This window comes from Monodelphis domestica, chromosome 7 (assembly GCF_027887165.1).
Source record: "Monodelphis domestica isolate mMonDom1 chromosome 7, mMonDom1.pri, whole genome shotgun sequence".
In the NCBI taxonomy this organism is placed as follows: domain Eukaryota; kingdom Metazoa; phylum Chordata; class Mammalia; order Didelphimorphia; family Didelphidae; genus Monodelphis; species Monodelphis domestica.
The window spans coordinates 190,712,471-190,729,658 of NC_077233.1; the positions used below are offsets into that span (position 1 = coordinate 190,712,471).

The window sequence follows — 17,188 nt, forward strand, 5'->3', positions numbered from 1 at the left end:
GTTTTGTTTTTTGGTTCTCTACAAGCACCACCTCTCAGGAGCTATCCAAAATGATGAATGCCTTCCTCTAGGACTTGTTACATTTCACAACATGAATACTAAGAATGTGTCCCTTGTTCTTGCTATATAACTGTCTTTACCTCCTTTTCCAATCATGGTTTAAAAAAAATGAAATCCCTTATGCCACTTAATATCCCCAAAACCAATTCTTTCTTGCAGTTCATGTTAGAAATCTGCTGCAGCCTATGTATGCTCACTCTGTCTTTCTCTTGTCTTTTGGTTCATTTTGATTCTTGCATGGTTGGGTAGCGAGAAGATTGTATTTGGCATCAGAGGACCTGATATTAAATTTCTAGATCTGCCACTTAATCTCTCTGAAGGTTTGGGCAAATCTCTTTATCTCTTTAAGCCTCTGTTATCTCATCTTTAAAACTGGTATGTTGAACCCAATGACTTCTTTAAAAAAAACAAAAACCTTACCTTTCCATCTTGGAATCAATACTGTGTATTGGTTCCAAGGCAGAAGAGTGGTAAGGGCTAGGCAATGGGGTTAAGTGACTTGCCCAGGGTCACACAGCTGGGAGGTGTCTGAGGCCATATTTGAACCTAGGACTTCCTCTCAATCCACGGATCCACTCAGTTGTCCCCCCCCCCCATGACTTCTAATGCTACTTCCAGCTCTAATTTTGTGATTGTTGCATTTAATGATTAAAACGTTTATTATTTTAATTTTCAAAAAAATGGTTCTTATTAATGAACCTTCCTATCTCCCTATTGAGTATTTTTTAAAAATTGAAAAAGAATAGCTGTCCAAGCAATTATCAAGATGGACATACCCAAAAATGTGTGTCTCTTGACTTTACGTTACTGACCTTTTGGTCAGGAAATGAGGGGTCTGTTTTATCCTTATTCATTTGAACTGGGTTCAATGTCATTGCAGACATTAGAGCAGTTTTTCAAAGTTATTTTTTTCTAAAATGTTGTATAGATTGTTCATCCAAGTGATTGTTTTTACCAGAAAACACTCATTGAGGCTACAAAACTAAAGGGACTAGATTTGCAACTACATACCTTTCATTGTTTTCATCAGTGGCATCCCAAATAGCAACCCTATGCTCTTTCAAGTAGCCATGTGATAATCCTACGGGGCACATGATCAACCAATAGGAAGGGGAGAAAATGGGTTGCTGCCCACCCTCTCTGTGATAATCAATTTGAGACTTGATTCCAATACAACCAAACCTCCTCTTCACTCATTTTAATACAACAGCCCTTTACTATGACCCACACTTCCTCTGTGCATACTGCCAAACTTTCCCTTTTAGCAATATACCAGTTTTATTCTCAGAGCAAGATACTCACAGTAGCAATCACGTAAATTCTCAGAAAGAGCAATGGAATAATATTGGAAACTTTCTTGAGTTGAAACTGGAAAAAGAAAATTGCTTTTGCACTATGTACAGTGAATATTGACACCCAGAGAAGTGTGACTTCTGTTGAAAAGCTGTTGTGTTCATTGACGGTTGTGACCTACGATTTGATTTTTGTACTATGAATCTTTCAAATGAAAGATATTTTACAATGGAAAAAATTGACTTATTTGGCTAGCTATGTTCATCAAAGTGCACTGAATAAGTAATTACTAACAAATAGTTATTAGTTACAAGAATACAATTATCTATTGGGAATACACAGAGATCTTTCATATATTATGAAACATATTTAATAAAAGTGGCTTCACAAAAATGTTGATGCTTAATAAGAGAATAAGTTTATATCATTAATAAGTAAGATATTCTTAAAACATTATTTCACCTTTATATTATCATTTTAAGTTTCTGTTTGGTATATCCTTTATTTTTCTAATAATATATTAGTATAGTAGTACATCAGAATGTACAATATGTATCAGGAGTACATTTTCAAATAAAAATGTTTGCTAATTTTCATAACCAAAAAAGTTTAGAGGCCACTGGCCTAGAAAATGGGTCACCTTCATACATTTAGTTTTGGAAGAAAGAATGACCATATAATTCTAGTATTTTCCCCCAGAGTTTCTTACTAAGTCCTAAAGGAAAACTAAAGGAGCAATTTTTTTAATGAGTTTATTTCAGAAAAGAAAAAATACATTTAGTCAAAAGAGACTTTTGGCCCATATTTAGTAGGATAGTCAGTCCAATCTTCAGTTAGTGCTACATAAATTTATGCTTGAGGTGGGGGAGAGTGGGGCAGGGATCACAGTGTACAGGATGGCTCAGTTTTATTAAGCACCATTAAAGATATACATTACATTAGGTTGAATAACTTGTATCTTACTGGTTTCCATCTCTCATTATTGTTATGAATTTGGGGCATTAAGAAAAGGTTACAAGATTTCTATTTCAATTTTTTTATTTGTTCATTTCAAAAGTTGACTTTAGATGAAGAAACCACTCATACTAAGAAGCGGACTATTCAGGATGCATTAAACAATCTTATTTTCAGCTCTTACTTTTTGAATAGTCCATACAGATTCCTTTTTCCTTTTACCTGCTAAAAAAGTTTTTAGGAATTTACCTACCTGATTTGACTTTAAATCTTCTTTAGGAAGGAGAAGTAACTGATTTTGCTTTATCTTAATATCATACTACCACTGAAATTTTCACCACTTTTGAAACAGAAAATCTCTGAATGAGATAATTTGGAATAAATTAGAACTTTTTCTAAGCAGTGAATCAGAGCTCAAATTACTTTAAAAAAAAGACTTTCAGGTAATAATAGCAAAAGATTCTCTGAATTTCTTTTAGTAGGATTTTTGGCTTCCATAGCATCACATTTTGAGTTCCCTCAAATGACTAGTGATAGAACATTTTTGGGATCTCTAGAACAGCATTTTTTTACATTGTTCCTATTGTTGTTTTAAGCCAGCTGTTCAGTCATTTTTTTAGTTGTATGTGATTCTTTGTGATCCCATTTGAGGTTTTCTTGGCAAAGACACTGGAATGGTTTGCCATTCTCCAGCTTATTTTACAGATGAAGAAACTGAGGCAAACAAAATTAAGTGACTTGCTCAGTATCACACAGAGACGATTTTTAAACTCAGGAAGATGAGTCTTCCTGACTCTTGGTTCTGTACCCTCTCTCCATCGCATCATTCAGCTGCCTAAAAGGAATATTTGAATGGGCCAGTAAGAATTTAAAAACTGTAAGTACTGAGTAATTTCTGTCAGCAGAAAGAGCTAAGTTATACAGGCAAGAGGAGGGGTAAGGCTGTTAAAATCGCAAGATATAAGGCAATGAAGAGGCTTTAAGGTAACCTGCTTCTAATAAAGTTAAATGTTTGGCATCAAGCCAATGGAAACTTGGACTTTGAAAAGGTTGGATTCATTTCCCCCCAATTCTTTTCATCTATGTTTGCATTTCCTTTCCTGATTTTAATAGGAAGGGACTGTGAATTGCTGAATTACCAGGAGAGATCTTTCCTTTGTTTATGCTTACACCATGCAATACAGTTGTATTGGCATATGTTAATGACTGAATAGAACCAGAACTCCTATGCTAATGCTTGTCAGACAAAGAACTTTCAGTGGACAGTATATGACACAGTAGATGGTACAGAAATCAAGGAAAAGATCATGTGATTTTGATTCCAATAACTATACTAATAGTAGCACATATTTGTTTAGTGCAGAAAAGTTTACAAATTGTTTTCTTTCCAATACACCTGAAAATTTGGTAATTGGAGGGAATTATTACCCTCCTTTTCCAGATAAGGAAAGTGAAATTCAAAGAAATTAAATGTCTTGTTCAAGATAACACATGCAATGTATATCTGGAGAGATTCTAGCCTCAGGGTCTCCGGACTCCAAGACCAATATTCTTTCCTCTATCCTGTCATGCTTCCCATCCTGATGCCTTCCTGGATTCCCTTGATCCCCAGACAACCATAGTAAGATCTTCAAAATACTATGATTTGTGCTAGTTCTTTTGAAGGTATTTTTTAAAAAATGGGTTAGAAATGATTCATGGAGCATAAGAATGAAAAATATGTTCTCATAATTGCAATTTCCTGAGAATTTTCTGCTTAGATTATTTAGAGGTTGTAAATAATTTTTATAAGACAGAAATTCTCAAAATGTGGTCTAACAACTCCTGGAGGACCTTGGGACCTTTTAAGAGTGTTTCTGAGGTCAAAACTGTTTTCATAATACTCAGATGTTAATAGCCTACAAAAATAGTCTTCCCTTTTCTGACCACATATCTCTTTGATGCTGAATTTTTCTTGTACTTCAACCCAAACTAGATAATACAATAGATTGAATGCAGAAGCAAACATATAAATCCATCTGCCTTCTATTAATCAAGATGTTAAATTTGCATAAGTATGTAAATACCATTCACCTCATTATTTTTATAAATGCAATCTTTCATAAGATATGCTATTTATATTAATATGTAATAGGCATATTATGATATTTTAAAATTAATTGGGTAAATTATTTTTAAATTTTAATTTCTAATACAGTAAATATTAATAGATGTAACCTACATCAACATCTTTTTGTAACCTACATAAGATATAACCAAATAATAATCTTTGGGGGAGTTTTAAATAATTTTCAAGCATTTAAAGGGGTCCTGAGGCCCAAAAGTTTGAGAACTGCTGGAATTGGGCACTTCAAAGTCTATTTATTGCTTCACATATTTTGCCTCTTCTACCTTCCTCCCAGTAACTTTCTTCTTTAACCTATTGTGATTGAATCAGAATTACTTATGGGGCTATCTTAACTTACCTGCTGTTTATGACAGGCAAGCTGAATAGCTCTTCTTCTAGTTAGTTTATTTCATCAAGAGATAAAATGTGCAAATGAGCACCTAAGGGTCAAGTTCTTTTCATTCCTAACACCATCTGCAGCAGGAAGTGAGGCAAAGGCCTTTCTCTTGACTTCCAGCATGCCTTATATTTGAGGAACTGACTTGAGCAGGGCTCCAACTTTGTAAACAAATGCACTATATCTTAAGAAAATTAAGGAAAGCTTCAAATTCATGCTTTGGCAATATTGAGCTGAACACTAGTGTTTGCTTCTTTATAATGGGCAAGATAGGGTTTCCCATTTGTAGAAATGAGATACTTTTCCTGAAGGCAGTTAAAAATATCACAATTGTTTCTTGAACCTCAAAAAGTCATAAATAATGATATTCTGAAGAGTAAAGATAGCAGTGAAACAGAAATGCAGGAGCATAAATACAATGTTGCAGTTGGGGTTTAACTCAAACTCAAGATAAGATTGACTCCATTTGTGGTTTTTTTAGCATAATGCCAAAAGTCACTATATCCTAAGAGATTTGCTCCCAGGAAGGTGAGTGATACTCTATAGATCAGAGCTTATTTATATGTGCAACTGGAATAGTAAAAGGACATAGTTTAGGGTATAGTACAGTGTCCAGCATATAGTAGGCACTTAATAGCTGTCTACTGAGTAAGATATAGGACCATGGATTTAGAAGAAACTTTCAAACCTATCTATATGACAACCCCCTTTTTGATAGATAATGATTTAGAGATGTGTTTTAGAGTAATTCACCTTCATGTATTGCTTTAAATTCACAAAGAGCTTTATGAATATTATTAACACAGTGGCAGCTAGGGGGTACAATTGATGGAGAACTGGAACTGAACTCAAATTCTGCCTCAGATATTTACCAGCTGTGTGAGCCTGGCTAAGTAATTGTCCTACCTGAGTTTCCCCATCTGTAAAATTGGGATCATAATAGCATCTACCCCACCCTCCAGGATTGTTGTGAAGATAAAATAACATAATATTTTAAAAGTGGTCTAAAAAATTTGAAGCACTATATAAATTATTGCTATGTTTGCTCTTCACAAACATGACAGATAAGATAATTATTCCCATTTTATAGAGAATAATTCTGCCTTAAATAATATTTTACATACATATGTGTATAATAATATTTATTGTTGTTATTCATACTTCTTTTCTTAGTACTTCACACAGTCTCAGTGACATAGTAGGCTCTTAATAAATGCTTGTTGATTAATTGATGGAGATATTTTACAGAGTAGATAATCTGTGTGTGCATGCATGTATGTGTACATACATGTGCATGTGTGTATCTTGAGTTCCTGACAGGAGGAAATGGCAATTAAGACAGGCTTCAGAGAAGAGGTGTCTATCAATGTTTATTCAATGCATTTACTTCAAAAGAGAAAATAAGTGGTTTTCTCACCCAGCCTCTGGATAAAATGTTAAGTTACTTTCTAATATGGAAAAAAAATAAATTTCAATTATTTTTCTGGGACCTATAATGCTAGCTCTTTGTCAAATGATAGGTATAGTACAATTCACAAATTATTTTCAGAGTCTTCTTTTGTGTCCAAATCTATTATTTCATTTGTATGCAGAATAACTAGTGTGGAAATTTCCCCTTTAGAGGTACATTAACTATTCATCTTTGAGTTGAGATTTGAAACAACTCTCAAAAATCTCTGAGAATTGACTGGAATATTGAAAGGTTAATTGATTTGCCTGTGATTTCTTTGCTTGGATGTGTCCTTGGCTAAACATTACTGCAAGGCTTCCTGACAGTAAGACCAACCCTCTAAACATTCCATCAAGTCACCTCTCATTTATTCATAATAGAGAAATTGTGCTGGTGATTTTCTTAGTGTAGGGACTTCGTTACTAAATCTGCATCTTCTCTGAAACTTAGCATCTTGGAGAAAAGTGGTCTTGGGCACCAAGAGGCCAAATAACTAAATAATTTACCCAGGTCACAAAGGAAGTTTTGTCTCAGAGACTGGATTAGTACCAAGGTACAACTCTGATGTCAGTTCTCTTTTCACTACTCAATGGTGGGGAGTAATTTTTGCGATATATATTGTGAAAACACTATGAGGTATCTTTGGATTCAATGACATGAAGAGGGCTCTCTGGAATAATGATACTTGACTTCAAGGATTTATTATTTCAAGGGTGAGGATACTCCCTCCCTGGACATCCATCACATCGTCTCTGGCTTACTAGGTGTGCTTTGTGAGTTACAGCTGATCCATAGTCCCATCACTTGATGGCCAGGTTTCTTGTAATGAGCTTCTCCAAGCTTTGCTAGACTTGTACTCTGGCAATAAACAATCCATTTGTCACAGGACTTATATTTGAACCCTTTCTAGCTTACCAAGATCTGCTGGAACCTATTAATGGGAAAACCATAGCACTGGAGAACCCAGGTTCATCTCTATTCCATTGCAGCATCAGAGGAGTAATTTTGGAAAATGCCTTTGGTTCCAACTAGTTTGTTTGTTTGTTTGTTTTTGCATAGTATTCTACTTCATCAATTAAACTGAGAGATGATGTAAAACCAGAAATCTGTTGGAAATCACTTCACTTATACCAGAAGCACTGTTTCCTTTGCCTAATGTTTTCAAGATTTTCAAAAACAGACGCTCCCTACCTTTTTCTGCCATACAATCTCTGGTATCAACTGCAAATTCTATTCTATGGGACTAAGTTAGTGGCCAAGTTTGCCTCTGGGTTAAGTTAGCAACTACATCTCCTGGGACCATCTGGATGAGTCATTAGTAGTGGCCGTGTTAGGTTTGAGAATATTAAGTGAAAGAACTGTTGTTCTAACAAGCATCTTGTTTGCACATGTGGACTTTATTTTAATAAGCAAAATGTACCACTTGTGTTTGAAAGGGTATGTCAAACATTAACTTTGGGAAGAAAAAATGTCATTGTGGGAATAGTTTAAAGATAGTGACACTCCACTTCAAAGATGTTAATCTGTCAAGAGAAAGTACCTTAAAGAGATGTTGATTGTGGTGGTGATGGTATATTGGAGAAGAAATATCTGGAAAGGTCTCAGAATTAAAAATCTAAATAAAAACTAAAACAATTAGAGCAATTTACATCCAATAAAGTTATACATAGAAAGACTAGGATGAATTTAGGATGCAAATTGGTCATGCTTATTTGGTCTTTTTCTTTTGTACATTCCTACTTGGTAGGTAATGATCTTGTTCTAGTCATAATAACACTTGTTCTAAGGCAATCTCATAAAAGCCAATCAGGCAACCTCTTCTTTCTTTCCTTCCTTCCTTCCTTCCTTCCTTCCTTCCTTCCTTCCTTCCTTCCTTCCTTCCTTCCTCCCTCCCTCCCTTCCTTCCTACTTCCTCCCTCCCTCCCTCTCTCCCTTCCTTCCTACTTCCTCCCTCCCTCCCTACCTCCCTCTCTCCCTCCCTCCCTCTCTCCCTTCCTCCTTTCCTTTCCTTCCATCCTTCCATCCTTCCTTCCTTCCTTCCTTCCTTCCTTCCTTCCTTCCTTCCTTCCTTCCTTCCTTCCTTCCTTCCTTCCTTCCTTCCTTCCTCCCTCCCTCCCTCCCTCCTTTCCTTCCTACCCTCCCTCCCTTCCTTCTTTCCTTTCACCTTCTTCTTAGAATTGATAAGTAATTCACCTCACTAAAGCACACATATCATGCCCCTATCTACTCAATAAATTTCAGTAGCTCCCTATTACCTCAGGATCAAATAAAAATTGTTTGGCTTTTAAAGCTTAACTTCCATTTTCCCACTTGCCAGAAATAATGGAAAGAAGATTGAGGTATAAAAGAAAGTTGGCTATATCCCAGGATTCCCAGGAGAGAAACTTCCTTCTTCTCCTTCTACTATCAGTTTTTAATCTCTGTGAAAATACCTGCCTGACTTTATAACTTCTCTAACTGTGCTCCCCACTCTCTTGGCAACAGAGTTTCTATTGACTCCAAAGTCTGAATAATGCCTTTTCTCTAAGAACATGCTGTTTCTCCCACCTTGCACTGCATCAAAATGTACCTCCTCTGGCTTGTCAGGTTTTATATGCTGATCTCTCAAAACCTTGGTTTCTAAAAGGCTTAGCAGTGAGTGCATTTGTTTCCAGAGAGTTCAGTTAGTTCTAAGTCAAGTTCTAAGTCAGCTAGGACAAAGATTCACAAACTCAGAGGTGACAATGCTATACATTCCTTTGTCAGGAGCTTTGCTAAAAACCCCATCATATGATAAGGGAGAGAGAGCAGAAAGCTGGGGTTCTATTGATATAGAGAACTCCCAGGTGAGGAAATTCTCTCTACAAGTGGAAGTGGGTAGCTACTCTATGATTTAGAGCAATCCTAGAGAAATAAAAGGTTAAGTGACTTGCCCAAGGTATATGTCAGAAGAGAGAATTGATCCCATTTCTTCTTGCCCTGAGACCAACTCTTCACTAGGCCATATTATCACTAAGGTAGACTTTGAATAATGCAAATTGCACAAGTAAATGTTGAAGAATATTTTCTCATGAAAGAATCAAGAATGGGTCAGCTTAAGTGGCTCCATGGATAGGGAATCAGGCCTAGAGACAGAAGGTCCTGGGTTCAAATGTAGCCTCAAATACTTCCCAGTTATGTGACCCTGGGCAAGTCATTTAACCCTAAATGCTTAACCCTTACTGTTTTTCCAGTCTTGGAACTTATACTTAGTATAGATTATGAGACAGAAGATTAGGGTTTAAAAAAAAAAAGGAATCAAGGATCTCTCTTCTAGGTTAATCCTCCACCTCCCCCGACCTCTTCTCTTGAGCCCTTAGAAGCAAGCCTTCAAGAAAGTCACTCTTAGATGTGTAACAGATTTGTCTCACTCCAATCTTATTGAGACCATCCCTTCCCTGTCAGCATGCATTCTAGTAGATCATGCAAATTTTCTCTTTCTAACAGTAATGTTTGGCACCAGGGAAGACTTGGTCATTCTTCCAAAAGAGGCAACATTTATCTGCAACATTCTTTGCCCAAATATCTGCACAGTCAAACTTATTAGTAGCACGCAACAAGCAAGATCGATGCTTAGAACAGGACCACAGCAAATATTAATGGCACAATCACTAAGCACACAGCAAACACGTGGGTCATTTTTTAATACCTCTCTCTGTTGCATTTGTCATATTAAGAGCTGCCAGACAAACAAAGGGAAAAGCAGGTGAAGTATCCTGTGAACATTGAACCCCTTAAACAATATAGCAATGAAGATGAAAATGAAAGACTTTTTATTTGATCCTAAAGATTCAAGCATTTCCTTCTGGTGTTCTAAAAGAATAAAACCCTTAAAAACCAAGTTATAGAAGCATAGACCTTTGAGATAATTGGATTTTCTCTCTATCTACCTTCAGAGAAATTCAGATGGAATTTAAATACAGATTGAAGCATACTTTTAAAAAATTCTTTATTTTTGTGGTTGTTGTTTTGGTCTGTGTTTTCTTGTATAACATGGTTAATATGGAAATATTTTTGTATGACTTCACATGTATAATCCATATCAAACTGCTTGCCTTCTCAAGAAGAGCGGAAAAGAGGGAAAGAGGGAGAGCATTTGCAACTCAACATTTTAAAAAATGAATGGCAGAAACTGTATTTACATGTAATTGAAGAAAAATTAATTAAAATTTCTAAATAAAAAAGATTTTGTTTTTTCAAATATAATGACAACAACCTCTGGATCACATTATATGGAATTTTCAAGTTGGTATTTATTGGGTTTACCTTTCTTTCAAGGAGGAAGCAGACATATTTATTAGATGGTTTATTGGACACAGAGGGGGTCCCAGCCTGGGCTAATACATCCAAGTAACTTTGGATATCCAAGTTCTTTTAGCAGTGATGAGTGTTTAACATGTAAACCTAAGAAAAACTTAGCCAAAATTTCTTTTCTAGCTCATAGTCATCTTGAACTTCACAGCAGAAAAGTTTCCAGAATTCAACTAGCCCAACTCCATCCATGAAAAGACTAAGGGTTAGAGTCCTCAGGAAAACCTTTAACTCCCTTGTGTATTTCAAGACATACCTCCCAACCTTTTGTGGGCCCCTGTGCTTATGGCATCTCCCCAAGACTTCTCTGCTTCTATTCTTATTCCCAGCCTGGCTGATCTTTCCTGTTAGCTTCTGGTTCTTCTCTTAGCACTGGACCTCAACTCACTCAAAACCCTTCCTTTAGCTTCAAGCACAACTCAGAGTAATGTGTCGTTTAGTTGATAGCATGATATGCTTGAGTGGGAAAAACCTAGGCTTGAATCTCATCTCAGACACTTATTAGCTCTGTGACCATAGACAAGCCATTTAAACTCGCTGGGTCTCAGCATTCTCACCTTAAAAATGAGAGAGTTTAGCCATAGTCATCTTTAAAGTCTCTTCTAGAACTCAAATCTATGACACTATACAAATCTCATAATAGTTTTAGAGCTAGAAAGGGCCTTACAGGTTGCCTAGTCAATCTTTTATTTAATAAATGAGGAAACCGAGGTATAGCTTTAAAAATTCTGAGGTATAATCCAGATACTGATTGAAGAGACAAAATATTCAGTTTATCCTATTTGTCCTTTTTGGTATTCTAGACACTTTTTTTTAATCAGTTTTGTTGTTGCTGAGTCACTTTTCAGTCTTATCTAACTGTTTATGACCCTATTTGGGATATTCATGGCAAAAATATGGTAATGATGTACCATTTCCTTCTCCATCTTATTTTACAGATGAGGAAACTGAAGCAAAGCAAGGTTAAATAACTTTCCCAGGGTCACACAGCAAGTAACCGTCTGAGGTCAGATTTGAACTCGTGAGGATTAGTCTTCCTAATTCTGGGCCTAGAACTCTATCCACTGAGCCACCTAGCTGCTCCCACTATATTAGTTTTGCTAATCTATTAATCTATTAAGCATCATGGAGAAAGGACTATATAGACAAAATAAATGAATGGATTTAGTAAATGTAGTAAATCCATCTAGTAAATGGATTTTTTTAATTAAAGAGGTTTACAAAAGACTCTCCAAACATCTCGCTCATAATATGTTACAAATCTGAACAAGAAAGATTTAGTATCTGTGCATTAAAGTTCACTGAACACTTTTCGTTGCCACTAGGAAGGAAAGGTACAAAAATCCCTTATAGTTTAATGCATTTCTTGGGTTCACATCAAGAAATTTTGTAATATAGAAAAGACATGTTGGGGCTTAAGGTATAAGAAACAGCTACTTTAGCATTTATTGTGTTAGAGTGTGCAGTGCCATAAAAGGAAGGAAGGAGGAAAGAAAGAAAGAAAGAAAGAAAGAAAGAAAGAAAGAAAGAAAGAAAGAAAGAAAGAAAGAAAGAAAGAAAGAAAGAAAGAAAGAAAGAAAGAAAGAAAGAAAGAAAGAAAGAAAGAAAGAAAGAAAGAAAGAAAGAAAGAAAGAAAGAAAGAAAGAAAGAAAGAAAGAGAAAGAAGAGAAAGAAAGATGAAGGATGGAAGGAAAGAATGAAGGAGGGAGAAAGAGAAAGAAAAAGAAAGGAAGGAAGGAAGGAAGGAAAGAAGGAATAAAGGAAGGAAGGAAGGAAGGAAGGAAGGAAGGAAGGAAGGAAGGAAGGAAGGAAGGAAGAGAGCCATATGGGATCTGCCACATTCCCCTGCAATTACAACATTAACAAATAAAGAGTAGCAAAATTACAAATGGCAGCAAGGTGGGAAAGGAAGAGCAACATGTCATCATTAGTCATTCAAGTCCTATTCATTTGTCTCTATAATATTGCTTTACCTACAGATCCTCCCTCCCCCCCTTTATCATTCTCAATGCTATATGTTATCTCTCATTCTGGCTTGAAGAAGCTGGGTTCAAATACTGACTTTGCCAGTGACAACCTATATGACCTTCATCAAGTCATTTAAGCTCTCTGAGCCTGTTTTTTTCATCTCTAAAATGAGGTATATTGGACCAGTTGACTTCCAAGGTCTTTTATAGCTCTATGTCTTTTTCATTTGTAAAGAGAACCAACTTTTATAAACTTGTAGTTTTTCTATAGGAATAAAATGAATACGAAAAGGCTTCGTAAGTTATGGACAAACCAGTGAATGGTATTAGTATTATTTATTCAATGGTTAGGAATGCTAGGGGTGCATGGATAGAGTGTCTAGAGTCAGGAACACTCATCTTCTTGATGGTCTCAGCCACCTACTAGCTGTGTGACTCTGGGCAAGTGTCACTTAATTCTGTTTGCCTCAGTTTCATCATCTATAAACTGAGCTGGAGTGAAAACAGCAAACCACTCCAGTAGCTTTGACAAGAAAACTTCAAAGGGGGTCACAAAATGTTGGACTTGACTGAAAAACAACTGAACAAAAAATTCAGCAGTTACTGCTTTGTTAAGTTAGCCTACTAATTAAGCTACTAATTGGTGGTTTTACTGTGGTGGTTGTTCCATTGAAACAGCCAACCCAATCAATCAGTTGTTTAAGCATCAGGGATACAACCTTGTAGATTTGATTGCTAGGTGATTGAGAAACAACATGCTGCAATGTGGTGGAAAGAGTAGTGAATTCAAAGTCATAGGCTCTGAGTTCAGATATTTCTTCTCTTTATCACTTTGGGAAAGTCACTCCACTTCTTTGGACTTCAGCTTCCTGAGGTATAAAATGAGGACCCTGGACTAGGTGGCTTCTAGATACTCTTCCAACTCCACATGTATGATCCCTATAATTTTACTAAGCCTACTATTTTCCTAATAAGGCCAGCAAATGGCAGCTACATTAGCTCCCATTTCCATTAAAAGTTAATAAAGAAAATGAATTCATTAAAACTGGGCAATTTTCAAGAATAAGCATTGCAAGTAATAAAACCAACATTCTACAGACCTTTAAAAGCATTTCATGCAGAATACTGGGCTTAATGCTGAGAGAAATTGAAAGGTAAAAAAACCCAACCAAACAAACCCAGAAACTTTACCATAAAAGACTTTGTGGTCAGGTAGGGAACATTATAACCTCCCACACACACTTATCCATGAACCAGATTACTGTGCATGAGAGGAACAGACAAAGAGAGGTACAAACAAAATGCTTGGGCAGTTCAAAGGAGGAAAAGATTATTTCTAGCGGTGGGACCAGAAAAGTCTTTATGGAAGAGGTAAAATTTGATTTGGATTTTCTTAAAGAATAAACAGGATTCAGAAAGAAATATATGGGTGGTTAAAGGCTTTTGAGCTTGGTAAGTGATGTGAATAAAGATACAAAGGCAGGAAGTAATGAAATGTATTTCTAGAAAATAGTAAGTAATCCAGTTTGGCTGGAAAGCAATGTGTAGATAAAAGGAAGTAGTGGGATATAAGCTTGGAAATGAAAGATAGGGGTCAGACCATAGAGAACCAGGTCAATTACAAACTGGCAAAATTATGATCTGGTTTCTATTCAGTTCCATTGAAAATTTTAAATAAGCACTTTAATATTTATCAAATGTTTTCATCCATTATCTGATTTGATTCACCATGAAATTTTTTAATGTGGGTTCTGTAAGTATCATTGCATCTATTTTTATAAGTTCAAAATCAAGAAGCAAAATTATTTGCCCATATCCCAGAACTAGTCAATTTTGGAGACAGGGTTTGAAGTCACTTCTCTCTTAACCCCAAGTCTAGAGCTCTTTCCACTAAATCATTGAAGTCAATCTCTCTTTGGTTTCTGCTGAATATCAGCAATCTGAGGAGAGGGGCTATTTTGTTTCTTATCTTCATCTCCTTAGCACCAATTATAGCACCTTGTACATTTTAAATGCTTAATAAATGTTTGTTAAGTTGAATGAGTGATGACTGAACTAGACATTTGATAGAATGTGGTGACATTATATCTGTTGTTCCTAATTTGGTTTCTTCATTCCCATAACTGTAGTCTCACACTTGGTATTTTCCTTGGTTTGATGTTCTTATGCCAACCTCTGGTCTGAGTACAAATATGTGTCCTCTATAATGGAATTCGAAAACCTCATGCTGCCAAGGGCAGGTAGAACTCACCTTCTACTTCCAGCATGACTAGTTTGGAATATGCTGTCCCAAGACTATTTTTGGCCACACATCGGTAATGTCCTGCATCTTCCCGTTGAACATTGTGAATTCTTAAACTCCCAGATTCAAGAATTGCAATTCGGGTATTTTCCTGTGAGAAACAGAAAGCAAATCTGTGCTATACTGTTACAAGTTGGGGTGTATTAGAGTCAGCTCAATGTCTCATGAGAGTTGACTGTTAAGTTTTCTATTTGAGCATTTACATCTCAGAAATACAAAAATAGTACAAAGTAGTACTTGATATATTGTCTTGTTCATTTTTTAGACTTACGAGAGTGATGGAAAAGATGTTAAGAATAAATTTTAAAGGGTATTGTATGTAAATTTGTTTTCAGAGAACTGGTTGTACTCAATAACATAATGAGAAGACACCACTTAATGAGAGAGTCCACACTTTCCTATTGGAGAGGTAAGGTGAAAAGTATCCTTCACTTGAACATTTGCTCTTAAGCTAATTTTATTTTCATGATAAATCAGAGGAACTTGGGTGCCTCTTATTTCCCCAGCCTGCATACAGAAAGCTACTCAAAGGTCCCAGAGTTGTTTTGAGGAAATTATCTCGCAACTAGAAAAATAACAGCATTTATTAGAAATATCCTAAATATCCTAAGCTTAAGTCAGATTGATTGCTCAGAACAACCCACTTTAACTGGACACAAGAAGTAAAGAAGCTTAGAACATTTTGTAAGCTTTTTGTTGGATTTCTGAATGGGTATGAATGCACTTTGCCATTGACTGTTGATTAAAACAACTGAAGTTATCCCTTTCAAATACTTTCAAGTCACTATCCCCTAGCAGATGGTAATAGAGAGAAGCATATGGTCCTGGAGATGACAGATAGCTGATAGCTAACAGCTGTACAGAGTACAGAGTAACTTAGTGACCATAAGGCCAGTTAAGATACCAAGCAGGAATGATACACTGGAGAGCAGAGATGCAGTGTTAAAAAGAGATGGCACTGAAAGCTCTACAGTGTTGGAAATATGAGTTGCTTCCATCACAATCATATGCATCACAAACCTATGCTCTGGACACACATTCCTTGCACTTGCCCTTCTATATTCTTTGCTATACATGTTTCCTCTGGGTATGGTCCTCGTTTTTTCCATGGTTTTTATGCTTATTGTCTTCATTTGTACTCTCACCACTGGTGGTTTGATAATGTGAGGGAGAGTGAACATGACCTGTCAATAGGATAACTTAAATATTTTATTTGCTATACTCTCTGATCAGATATATTTTGAACTAAAGTGTCTTCTGGTTAGCTAGTGAAAGTATGGTTTTGAACAGTTGCTGTGTCAGAGTGCTTTATCACTGGGATAGCTTTTCAAGGGGCTCATCAGGTGGAGGAGAGTCTATGGTAACAAGTATGGCAAAGCAAAATTACTAAAACAAATTACACTGAATTTTAATTAAAATGGTACTGAATTCTCCCTTGAGTTAGTTCTGAGAGGGGATGGCCAATCCCATCAGATGCCTCTTTTTGCCTTAGAAGCTTCTCCCATTGTATCACATCCCCCTTTCAAGGATCAAACTCAGGACCTTTGGCTTATGACATGCTACCTACCTACTGTGCTATAACTCAAGGTCTACTGTTAGCCTTAGAACAGTGAAGTAGGACCTTCCCTCAGGGAGAAAAATCTCCTGTGAAAAGGTCAAAACCTGGGATTTCTACTTCCAAACTAAATAAACTGGGGACTTCTAGATTCCACGTTGACAACTCCAAGAAGGAAGTTGGCTTTAAGAAGTTGGACTTCAAGAAGAAAATCAGCTTCAAGAAGAAGGTCAGCTCTAGGAATAAAGTTGGACTCAAGAGTCACCTTCAGCTCAAGTCATAATCTTGATCTGCATCTTGGAGGGAACTTCGGTGAGTGGATAGTTGGCTTTCCCTTCCTGTCTTCTGGAGAGAGTTTAATTCTGGATTAAGGTCAACAAGTCCTGGCTGAGCTGAGCACCAGAGCAATATTTAGTTAGATAGGCTAATATCTTCTCTACCCTTTTGTATTCTCTTTCTACCTCTTTTGTAAATAAAAGCTATTAAAAGTAATTTCTAGAATCATGGCTGCAATCTAGACGCCACACACTTCCTCTCCCCGGCACCGAACGAAATAGACTACATCAAAGGAGCATAAAAATCACCTTTGGTGGAACAGGACTCCCCAGTACCTCACAGAGGCGAAGGCACGTGGGGCTTGAACATTTCCACACTATAATAAGAAGGAGGAAAGCTTGCACAGAAACGTGAACTGAGCCGCCCTTCCCCCACCTCACCTCCACCACCAAACCAGAGTGAGCTACCTAAGCACTCACTGGGACAGCGAGTGAGTAG

General features: G+C 36.5%; 1 protein-coding gene across 1 annotated transcript in view; it reads right to left on the reverse strand.

Moving 5' to 3' along the window:
* Nucleotides 1-17,188, reverse strand: part of MUSK (muscle associated receptor tyrosine kinase) — a 210,533-nt gene that overhangs the window by 107,498 nt on the left and 85,847 nt on the right. Inside the window, exon 5 of the mRNA XM_056806214.1 lies at nucleotides 14,809-14,950. Coding sequence (XP_056662192.1) covers nucleotides 14,809-14,950 — 142 coding nt within the window. The remainder of the gene's footprint in view (nucleotides 1-14,808; nucleotides 14,951-17,188) is intronic.